Source organism: Dromiciops gliroides, chromosome 2 (assembly GCF_019393635.1).
Source record: "Dromiciops gliroides isolate mDroGli1 chromosome 2, mDroGli1.pri, whole genome shotgun sequence".
NCBI lineage: Eukaryota > Metazoa > Chordata > Mammalia > Microbiotheria > Microbiotheriidae > Dromiciops > Dromiciops gliroides.
The window spans coordinates 290,396,454-290,408,729 of NC_057862.1; the positions used below are offsets into that span (position 1 = coordinate 290,396,454).

The following is a 12,276-nucleotide window of genomic DNA, read 5'->3' on the forward strand; positions in this document are numbered from 1 at the left end:
GGCGCTGGGGGCGGGGACTCGCCGAGGCGGAGGAAAGGCTAGGGTCAGGCAGTGGGGGCCTCGGCGCCAGGAGCAGCATTGGTAGCGGCGGCGGCAGCGGCAGCAGCAGCAGCAGCAGCAGCAGCAGCAGCGGCGGCGGCGGGATCTCGGGGGAGGCGGTGTCTGGGGCTCCCGCCACCCGCCACCCGCCACAGGACTTGGCAAGGGGGGAGGGAGGGAGGAAGGAGGGGCGGGGGTCTGCAGCACTGCCGCAACCGCCGCCTCCCCCCACCCCCACCCCCACTCCCGCCCCCACCCTGGGTTGGGGCTCTGCCCGCCGCGGGCTGTAGCTCGTTCGGTTTTGAGATCGACTGCGACGGTAGCGGCGGCGCGGCCTGTGCGGAGCGAGAGCGGCCGCGCGCCTGCGGAGACAGGAGCCGAGCGCCAGCGTCTGGGCCGGTGCTTGTCAGTGCGGCGGGGACTGCGGAGTCCGGCGGCGGCCGAGGACCCGGAAGCCTGCCCGAGATGATGCCGGTGGGTGAGAGGAAGAGGAGGCGGCGGGGGTGCACGCGTGTGTGCGCGTATGTGTGTGTGTGTGTGTGTGTGTGTGTCTGCGTGTGTGCCTGCGTGTGTGCGCGTGGCCGGCGGGGAGGGCTGTTCCGGCCCCAGGGGTGTGTGTGCGTGTGTGTGCGCGCACGTGTGCGCGGTGTCAACGCTTCTCATCTCGCCGCTCTGCCCCCCGGCCGTGTGTGTCCGTGTGTGTGTGTGTGTGTGTGTGTGTGTGCATGTCCGTGTGTGTGTCCGTCCGTCCGTCCATCCGCCCGTCCCCTGGAGGGAAGCCCGGCCCAGGTGGTGAGCGGCGGGGGAGGAAGCCTGGTTTCTCCCGCTCCATCGCTGTGTGCGCGGCCGGGGAGGAAGTCTGGCTCCCACTGCACGGCGTGGCCTTTGTGCCCCTGCGGAAAAAGGGTCGGGGTCTTTTCCTTCCTTTCTGTGTATGTGACCCCGGCCCCGCCGCCCCCCCCTTCCCCGCGCCTGGTAGGGGGCAGAATTGGGTAAAAGGGTGTCGGGTCCGATTGTCACTTGGAGGAGGCGGCGGCAGGTGTGTGTTTCCAGGCCAGGCGTCTGTGAACTTTGCTCTCCCTGATGAGCTGCTGCAATAGTCAGCACCTTCTCGTCCTGTCAGCTGGATCCAGGCCCTGCTGGAGGTCCAGAGAGGCCGTGAGAGTAACCCCCAATTACTCCCCACCCGTCATCCCTTCAAGAAAACCGGTCCACGAAAACAACCATCAAAAAGCTAGGGGATTGTAAGGCTAAGGCTGGCTTAAGAAGCAGGTAATTAAATGAAACCAGAGTTCTACTGTAGTGGTAAGGTGGCTCATAATTAAAAGTCTTCAAATCCACTGTGTAGAAAACCAAACGAAAATATTTTTGAAGGGATAAATATGCTTATTTTTTGGAGGAAGTCCTGTTAAAGTTGCATTTTATATGGCTATGTGGAAACATTACATTTTCCTGAGTATCCTCTTTATGTGCTCAATTTTATTTCATTATTTATTACTATTGACATCCCTTTTATCCCTTATAGTTTGCATTTAGGGCAGCCTGAGTTTAGACCATAAAACCAAATATTCCTATAGATAAATAGTACTAGGAGAGAGAGAGAGAGAGAGAGAGAGAGAGAGAGAGAGAGAGAGAGAGAGAGAGAGAGAGAAAGTATGTGTGAACTCCCAAACTGCAGATAAGTTAAATTCAGCATTTCTTTTGGTTTATAGATCATTGGGGCCCTTTGCTTCTCATATTCCTTATTGGTTCTTTAGGCTCTCTTTAAAAAAGTTTTCAGAGAAAAATCAACATGAAAATATGGATGTCATTGCACTTATTTATTTGGGAAATGATTGGTTGGAAGAGAATCTTGTCAGTTGTTAAAGTTGTAATATTTTGGATTAACTGAATTTCTCTTGTCCTGGGTAATTTTTCTTTAGTTAATTCAAACTTGGTAGTTTCTACTTTTTTTATTCCTACACTTTTTAGTCCAGGCTTCTCTGGTTAAGCTCCCTAACTATTTTGAAATTCTGTCATATTCAAAAATTAATTCAGTGAATTGATTTAGAAGCTCATTTTTACCATTTATCTTGTTTGTATATTTTGGCGTGACTAGTTTGTCAACAGCTATATATTGAAGGGAGACAGGGATTGGAGAAAATTGTTTATAATTATTGCATTGCTGTCTAGTGATGAATGTATCTGTTCTTTTGCAAAGCATTGCACTTATAGGTAGGAAAGAATGGTCTTTTTTTCCCCTTTCACAATTTAAATAAGAATGGCTTTTAAGTTAGAGTAACTTACTTACCTATTATATATCTATGTCTTTGGTATTTTCTTACTTCCTTCAAACTAAGCCTTTTGAAGGTAGGAACTCCATTTAATATGTCTTTCCATCCAGACTAATAGAACTCATTGCATAAATTAAGGTCATTTAATTTTGTTTGTTTGATGCATACTCAAAGAATTTTAGAGCAGATAAAATCATCTAATAAATCTCCCAATTTTACAGGTGAAGAATTTGAGGACCAGAGAGGTTGTGACTTCCTACATCCCTTATTTAGCAGATTAGTTAGAGCTGGGATTAGAATCCAGAATCTTGCCTCACAGTGGAATCATTTGCAGTATATTTATATAGTCATATTGATTTTCTCCCAAGAAATTGGAGGCTATATTTAAAAAAAAAATACCATTTGAGATGATCTCATCTGATGCTTAAAACCCTATGAGGTAAATGCTACAGATGTTAATCCCCATTTTTACTGATGAAAAGAAACTAAAGCTCAGAGAGGTTGTGATTTGCCTAGAGTCACATAACTAGTAAATATTAGGGTTTTAATTCAGGTCTCCTGACTCCATGTCTGGAACTTTATCTGCTATGCCAAGAACTTTTTCTCTGGTCTAAAAGAAATTAGCCCAGTCCTAAAATAATTTAGTCACAAACAGATATTTTAATAAAAACTAAAAGCATGATCCAGGGCTTTGGAACTGTAATTATCATTTTAAAATTTTATTTATTTTTTTTTTAGTGAGGCAGTTGGGGTTAAGTGACTTGCCCAGGGTCACACAGCTAGTAAGTGTTAAGTGTCTGAGGTAGGATTTGAACTCAGGTCCTCCTGACTCCAGGGCCGGTGCTCTATCCACTGCATGACCTAGCTGCCCCACAAAATGTTTTTAATGTACTCAGATACTTACATTATGGTGGTGCCTCGTTTCATGGCTATGATTCATGAAACACCACAACCTGTAAAGTATCAGAATTTGGGGTGACTCAAAGGGCAATGGAGAGCTGTATGGTCCGAGGTCGGATTTGAACTCAGGTACTCCTGACTCCAGGGCAGGTGCTCTATCCACTGTGCCAGCTAGCCGCCCCTACATTCACATTTTGACCAAATTACTCTTTTTTTTTTTTTTTGGGTAGGGCAATGAGGGCTAAGTGACTTGCCCAGGGCCACACAGCTAGTGTCAAGTGTCTGAGGTCGGATTTGAATTCAGGTCCTCCTGTATCCAGGGCCAGTGCTTTACCCACTGCCCCCAAAATTACTTCTTAATCATGATTTTACATAAACCATCTATTAGAGAGGCAGTGTGAGATAATGGAAAAAGCATTGGGTTTCATGCCCCAAACTTGATTTTTTTTTGTTTTTTGTTTTTTTGTTTTTTGCAGGGCAGTTGAGGGTTAAGTGACTTGCCCAGGGTCACACAGCTAGTAAGTGTCAAGTGTCTGAGGCCGGATTTGAACTCAGGTACTCCTGAATCCAGGGCTGGTGCTTTACCACTGCGCCATCTAGCTGCCCTTCCCCCCCCCCAAACTTGATTTTAAGTTCTGATTTTTCACTTACTGTGTTGAAGACAAACCATGTGACTTAGGGCAAGTCATTTAACTTTGCTGAATTTCAGTTTTTTCATTTGCAAAAGGATATTATGTTCTTACCCTAAAGCAGGGGTTCGTAATGTTTTTTGTCTTATACCCTTCTCAGAATCAAGTTTTCAAATTCATGCAATAAAAAAATGTTGAAATAGTTATTGAAAAATAAAAAAAAACCATAACATATCGACAGAACCCAGATTAAGAATCCCCACCTAAAAAAAAAAAGAATCCCCACATAAAGGATTGTTGAGAATTCTTTTTTCTTTGCTGAATGGGACCTGTGATTTTGTCACTGTGGGCAACTCTGTAATATAATCAGGAATTCAGTGTTTCAGAGTTGCCTAGTGCACTGAAAGCATAAGTGACTTTTGCCTGTGTTTATAACTTCAGAGGTTGGAACTGATACCAGGGCTCGTATCTCTTAGACTGCCTCTGTCCAGCTTAGGCTATTCGTTGTTCGAAGATTTATCAAGCTTAAGTCTAAAAGCTGGCTTAGAGGAAAGGACACTGAACTTTGGAATCATTAAGATCTGAGTGCAAATTTTACTGTAGCCACTTAATAGCTTGTGTGATCCTGAGCAAGTCACTTAACTTTTCTGTGCCTCAGTTTTCTCCTCTGTAAAATGAGGGGGTTGGTTCCTAGCTTCTGAGGTCCTTTCTAGCATTAAATATACAATCCTATGATCCTATAAAAGTATTTAACCGAGTTACCAAAGGGCTGTAGTGTTAAATAGCTATACATTTTTTTGTACCTGGCTCTTCATTTAATACAGTAGATATGTCCCCAGGAAAGATAACTTAGAAATGAAATTTTGATGAATTAACTATTTTTAATGCTCTAGAAGAAATTTAAAAGATGCCTAGATTTTTCTATTTCAGCTTCCTCTCCTGCCTTCCTCCCTTTGTGCTAATTCTGAGGCTTTAAAATTGAATATTAAATAAAATGTATCTTTTACATCATTCAATTAGCTATTATAAATTGGTATCATCAAGGTATTTTCTCAAATGACCAACAACTTTGTATCTTTAGAATGAAGTGTGACTTTATTGGAAAATGTAGCAAAGATAGATACAAACTATTTTTTATTGTAAATTTTGGTATGTGTAGTTTGCACAGATGAGGAGTGGTTTCTAAACATCTCTGACTGAATTTTGATGTATAATACTTTTGTTTCACTAGTTACTTCACATATTACCTTTCTGGGAAGAACTATTTTAATCAGCCTCCACTGCAAACACTCTTTTTCATTTTCAATTGCTTTATTTCCTAGCAAAGATATGAAATGATAACTGTCATTGAATTTTGTATGAAAATCTTTTATGGACTGTTATCATATAGATTAATATGGGTTTTTGAAAAACAGACAAATGAAATAGCTTTTGTAGAAAACATGTATTTAAGATCTTAGTGTTTAAGATGAATTGTTAACTTTTTTGGTATCACTCTTGACATTTTGGGGAAGACAATAGGCCCCTCCAATCCAGAAAAATGTTTTAAAGTGAATAAAATAACATAGGATTGCAAAGGAAATAATTTATCTTGAATATAGTTATCAAAATATTAAAAACAAACAAATAAACAAGTTTATGGACTCTAGGTTATGAGCCCCTGGGAGACAGTACATTCTGTTCAATTGCATTGCTTCTCCATGTTTTTTTTTTTTGTTTGTTTGTTTTTGCAGGGCCATGGGGGTTAAGTGACTTGCCCAGGGTCACACAGCTAGTAAATGTCAAGTGTCTAAGACCGGATTTGAACTCAGGTACTCCTGAATCCAGGGCCAGTGCTTTATCCACTGTACCACCTAGCTGCCCCCCTTCTCCATGTTAAAAAAAAATGTTAGACGTGGTTTTAGAAAAATTGTAATTTCTCCCACGTAAATATGGTTGGGAAAAACATCATCTCAGACTGGAATGTGGATTCTACAAATGAAATAAATATTTATGATAATATGAAATATATGAATTTTTATTTTGAAGGAAATGAAATAGAATGTCAGGAACCAGACAATCAGAATCCTTATGTTACATGTCTGTTTTTGTTTTGTTTTTTTTTTTTGGTGAGGCAATTGGGGTTAAGTGACTTGCCTAGGGTCACACAGCTTGTAATTGCTAAGTATCTGAGGCTGGATTTGAACTCAGGTCCTCCTGACTCCAGAGCCGGTGCTCTATCCACTGTGCCACCTAGCTGCCCCATCTATGTTACATGTCTAATGTAAAAAGTACCATTTTTGCGTAATTATTATTCTTACCTGTATTTTTTCTCTCTATTCATCCAACATTTGTGGAAGAACAATAAAACATAATTTCTTCCCACCTTTTCTCACTTCTCTTTTCTGCAGTAGAATAGTATTTGAGGTAGCAGTAAAGGATCTTCCAAGCATAGACACTTTTTTCCTCACCAAAAGATTAAATTAAAGGTGCAGCCTTAATTTAATCCAACAACCATGGAAGGTCCAAGGCCAAACTTTCCAGTCTCCCTGTATCCTGAACCTGTGAGACCTGGGACTCCACAGTTTCATGTCCTCTCTTAGAATCTGAGGCAATTGAGCCTCAAACCGGAAACTTGAGAGGAAAGGAGATCTTAAATGTAAATACCATTTGTTAGTTACAAATAATTTCCCTTTCCCCGTCTTTGTGAAACCAACCCAGAATTGAACTGCCATGTCAAAGCTAGAAAGGACCTTGGAGATCACTTAACATCAGTCCATTCTTTACAAATGAAAAACTGGGCCCCTTGAGAGGAACTCAGATCTTTTAGCTGTAAACCCAGTGTTCTTTCTACATTGTAAAAAATTCATTTAAAAATGTTTCCATTATGAGCTAGGAAATCACCAACAAACATGAACATTCCATATACAAAAGTGTCCAGAAAATAGGAATTATGTATGAAGCAGTGAACCTATAATAGTTTGTTTATATAGACACATGTACACACACATAAAATTTAATGTGGTAGTACCAACATTATCCTGCTCCCTTCTGTGTTTTTAAAAATGTTTTGTAGATGCCCTTTACATTCTTTTTACTATCTTTTAATATTAGAGCTACTTTTTTGGAATGGAGAAATTGCTTTAAGAAAGGGGGGTGGTGGAAATCTTAGATATATATTCTAGATGATAGAGGTACAAGAGGGAGGTGTCCTTTGATTTGAAATGCGTTGAACCTCAGTTTTTTCATCTGTAAAGTGAGAGTTTATATTAGATGATCTTCCAAGTTGAGTTCCAGCTTTAAAACCATTCTGAATTCAGTTAAATCATATAGGGGGAAAAGGCTTAATTTGAAATCCTTGTATTCTCCAAAAGTGACGGGAACAGATTGTTGTGAGGCCCAAAGGGCAAAATATATATATATATATATCAATCACTTTCGATAAATGTCAGTCAGTAGAGCTGACTGTGTCTGAGGCCGGATTTGAACTCAGGTACTCCTGAATCCAGGGCCGGTGCCTTTATCCACTGCGCCACCTAGCTGCCCCTAACCTTGGGTTTTTAAAAAAAACTAACTGTAGCCTTCTTATGTATAGTTTTTAAACAAAATTTTTGAGCTAGAAAAATAGCTTTAAATGTCACTGTTTATAAGGGACACATGATACCCAAACTAATAACTAATGGGAGTCCTTTGAGAGACTTGCTGGTGGCCTAATGAAATACTGAGGCCCTCATACAACACTTGGAAAGAATTGAATTCTGCTGTGTAGCATTACTGACTTACCTCTGTTTTGGTATTAGAGCTTGTTGTGGAGAATCAGACCCACCAACTGGCACTGGATACGACATTTTTATTCAATTTTACTAGTTTTGCTGTCATACAATAGAGAGTAACACAATTGTGTCAGGCTAATATTAGAAACATTGGCAAATCTGAGAGCTATATAATGATAAAATGTTGAATAATGGTTTGCTTAAATCTGACTAATCAGATCAGTCGATTATTTTATTTTTGTGAGCCTGAAGACCTCAAAATCTGCTTTCATCAGTGACTGATTTTGTCCTATAGTAGAGTCCATGTGGCATTACCCTACATTAGCCACTGGTTCTCAGTCATTTTGCAGCCTGAGCACTCTGTTGTTTGTGCTTGATCTCTGGACATTTAATCTGCTCTCAGAAGCTCTGAATGACTTTTTTTTTTTTAAAAGTGAATTAAGAATTTCATGAAACAAATAAAATCCTGACTTGTTAAAAAATGATGGTTAAAGAGCTCTGCTATAAGCCAAATGATGCAAATAGAATTTGTTTCTTTTTGAAATTTATAATATTTTGATAGTGATACACAAAGGATTTAAAAATTAATAATGATAAATATTTGAATTCATTGTTAATGAAGAGGAAAAAATAGACCTGGGGCCTCTGTTACTTAAATAGTTGTGTCGTCTTGGACAAATCTCCTATTTCCTCTGAACCTCAACTTTTCTCACTTGAAACACTGGATAATAGTTTAGGTTTTGGGGTTTTTTTTGTACTAGATTATTTCTATTTCTTCTGTTTCTAATGTTCTGGGTATGGAAAAACATATCCTCAAGATTTGGGGTGGAGGTAGGAAACTTAGTGGGTCCATCTTTGGTCTGACTGGTATTAGATTTTAATTGTTTTTGTTTGTTTTTGTGGGGCAGTGAGGGTTAAGTGATTTGCCCCGGGTCACACAGCTAGTAATTGTCAAGTGTCTGAGGTCGGATTTGAACTCAGTTCCTCCTAAATCCAGGGTGGGTGCTGTATCCACTGAGCCACCTAGCTGTCCCCAACCCTATTTAATTTTTTAGTTTTAGTTTTTGTTTTGCAGGCAATGGGGGGTTAAGTGACTTGCCCAGGGTCACACAGCTAGTAAGTGTCAAGTGTCTGAGGCTGGATGTGAACTCAGGTACTCCTGAATCCAGGGCCAGTGCTTTAACCACTGTGCCATCTAGCTGCCCCCCAACCCTATTTAATTTTGATGTAAAATAAAGATATGTGGCTTGGCCCTTATTTTCCAGTGTTACATTGGGTCAGTCATCTTAATCTGCAATGTTGTTGAAAAGTACTGTCAGACCCCAGAGCCTCTGAATCAGCTGAAGCGCCAGTGTTGTCTGGAACTAAGCTCACAGTCTGGTCAGAGGGCTGAGCTCTTGGCAGGAGGGGAGACTACAGGGATCTATGCTGGTGTGCTGAGGCAGAACTTGGATTTTTCACCCCTGCTGGGAACCTGGAGGTAGGATTGAGTAGGAGTGGCCCAGGTGGGGGAGGGGCACAGGCTCGTCGGGCTGACTACCACAGCACACAAAGCTGGTTGATTAGCAAGTTAGTCTGGGTTCATCTCCGGACTAGGGAACAGGCCAGGCGAGTGAAGAACCTGATCCTCCTTAAATCATACCACCTGGGACTTCTGAAGCTTGGGATACTGCAGCCTGGAAACAGTGCCCCACTTTAAGGAGCTAAAAGTCAAGGAAAAGAAAGGCAAGATGAGCCGACAGAGAAAGGTGAGGACCATAGAAAGTTTCTTCATTGACAAGGAAGATCGAGGTGCCCCTCAGAGGAAGATGTCAATGTCAGGGTCTCCATATCTAAAGCTTCCAAGAAAAATATGAATTGGTCTCAGGCCATAGAGGTGCTCAAAAAGGACTTTGAAGATAAAGTTAGAGAGGTAGAGGAAAAAATGGAAAGAGAAATGAGGGTGATGCAGGAAAGACATGAGAAAAAAGTCAACAGCTGGAAAAGCCAAATTGGCCAAATGGAAAAGGAGGTACAAAAGCTCTCTGAAAATAATTGCCTAAGAATTAGGATTGAACAAATGGAAGCTAGTGACTTTGTGAAAAACCAAGACACAATAAAGCAAATCCAAATGAATAAAAAAATAGAGGGCAATGTGAAATATCTTCTTGGAAAAACTGCTGACCTGGAAAAGTAATGTCAGAATTGTATTTTCTAGCCTATGTAACTTTTTTAAAAAATAAGTTTTTATTGCTGTCTTCTGTTTTTTATATATCATCGGAGTTTTCCCCAGTATCCCTCCCTGTCCCTGAGAGCCATCCCATGTAACAGTGTTTTTCAACACCACTGATTAATGTGTTGAAAAAGTCTGAAAACATGTGCAATGTGTAGCATCTGTGGACCTCCCACCTCCACAGAGGTGTGGATTGGGAGTGTTCTCTCTCTTCATTCAAGTCATGCTTGAGCTTTATAATTTTCTCAGTTCTATTTATAGCATTACATCAGTTCATGTAGATCTTTCCATGCTTCTCTGTATTCATCCCACACATCATTTCTTACAGCTCAGTAATGTTCCATTACATTCATTTACAGTTTATTTAGTCATTCCCTAGTAGATGAGTGTCTGTGCTTTTTCCCCCTTCATTTCTTTGCAATCACAAAAAAGTGCTTCTTAAGTGATTTGGTGTATATGACTTTTTTTTTTTAATGTTTAGCCAGGCGATTTTTAACTTAAAATTTGCATTTGAATTCTTCCTGTCACATTTTTTGTCTTAAATTATTTTTTATTGATTTTAATTTTTCAGCTTATTTACTTTGGCTTTAGTCTTACTTTTAATAAGTCTTTCCCAAGCTTTCAGTGTTTTAGAACTATTATTCTATTCTAGGAAATAAGAACAGAATGTAAATGACTTTCATAATAATATATTTAAAACTTCAAATTGCAGCCTTTATTTAAATTGAAAGTAAACACATGTGTAATTGACCTCATTTGAGTTTAGTACAAAATGATGTGTGGCTTAGCTCTTATTTTCCATGGTTTCATTGAATCACTCATTTTTATCTGCTGTGCTGTTTAAAGATTGTGTAATAGTTGTAGTTAGAAGGGATCTAAACACCTTGTTCAATCCCACCATTATATACTTGGTATCTAGTGTTTTATTTTAATTCTTCCTGCATGTAGAATGTTGTGTGCTTCTGACTAATAGGAGCATAAATATATTCAAAACATGCTAAATAAAACATTGGAGTGTTCAGGGCTGCCAGCCTTTTAGGAAAGGCTGAGTAGTAGTATAATTCTCCTACATTAAAGAAACCTGAATTTTATTACACAGCATATTAAAAAAATACATGTGACTTGTGCTAAAGTTTAGGAAATGTTATATAATTTTCCTTCACTAAAGATCGATGCTTAAGCTTCATCACGGCATGGAGGTGGCCCTGGGTTCTTGAAGACAATGTAATTGGAGCTTAAGATCTGATAGGTCTGTTTCTATTAGGGAGAATTCTTTGGCCTTGGCAACACATAAAACAAAAAGAAAGTAAAAGATTAAAAATGGTCCTTGGTCATATGTGGCCTTTTCTGTTTCTCCATTGTTGATAATAGTGTTTAAAAGGGAAGGCAAAGTAGGTTGAGCACATTGTTCTGAGGCTCTACTATATATGTGAGATCTTGGTCCCACAACCAATCAACTGGAAACAACTATGTCATTAACTTTTACATTATAACAGAAGAAAAAAGGAAGATATAAATAAATAGAAGGATGGTTCTCACAGATCTTTGTTAGGGAGACAAATAAAGTAAAAGGAATTGGTTTTGTGCATGTAGAAACAATGGAACATCATTTCACGAGATACTCGGGCACTTTGTCATGCAGTGCTCATGATGATCATAAAAAAAATACAAACTTGAAGACATGTATGCTAATATTTGATGCAGAAGAGGAGATATTTTAAAGAAATTAAAAAAATTATACTGACCATATCTTAAAAGACAAGAATGACAGGAAATCCTAAGAAATCACTAAGAATCCCTTGTTGATAGTCATTTCTGCATTTAGGCCATTGACTTCTGTGTGCATAGGTCAAAATTAAAAGAAAATTTAATGGTGAGAAGACGGTACTTTATACAACTTCATGCATAGGTCTGTTGGTACTGAAAATTGAAAATGAATAAGGGCAAAGATCTTGTTATAGACTTTTGTAGTTATCTATGGAAGTTTAACATATAAAGTAGTCTCCATAACGAGGAGACCTAAAGAATTCAAAAATAGTTTTTTGCTAGTGGACACTAGATTTCCTTGTCATAATGAGAGATTTGATAACTAAGGATAACACCAATTCCGAGTATAATCTCGTTTGTAAAACTTGCATCATAAAACAATAAAGCGTAGTAGCATTAAAAAATATATCATTCACTTGAAAGCTTGATGTAAAACCAAACTAAGCCAAATAATTCTAAAGGCATTCATTGATGAATTCAGGAGGATAGCAAATGGACAAAAAAATGTAAAAGATCTGCAAGTTACATTTTTTGCATGATTTCACATGTATAATTGATATCATATTGCTCTCTTTCTCATTGGACTGGGGAGGGGCAGGAGGGAGGAAGAATATTTGGAACTCAGAATTTTAAAAAATGCTCAAAATAAGTAATAAACCTTATAAATAAGAAAGCTCTATCATCATTCCTAGAAATAATTTTCA

At 39.4% G+C, this 12,276-nt stretch overlaps 1 protein-coding gene and 1 non-coding gene across 2 annotated transcripts in view; both read left to right on the plus strand.

Annotated features, from left to right (window-relative positions):
- The first annotated feature begins 282 nt into the window (after positions 1-282).
- PPP1R13B (protein phosphatase 1 regulatory subunit 13B) overlaps positions 283-12,276 on the plus strand; it is a 121,672-nt gene continuing 109,678 nt past the window's right edge. The window contains exon 1 of the mRNA XM_043982279.1: positions 283-513. Within this exon, the coding sequence (XP_043838214.1) occupies positions 505-513 (9 nt within the window). The 5' untranslated portion in view covers positions 283-504. The remainder of the gene's footprint in view (positions 514-12,276) is intronic.
- LOC122745168 lies at positions 10,744-10,879 on the plus strand. Its single transcript, XR_006355441.1, has one exon. It is a non-coding gene; the product is annotated as a small nucleolar RNA U109 (small nucleolar RNA).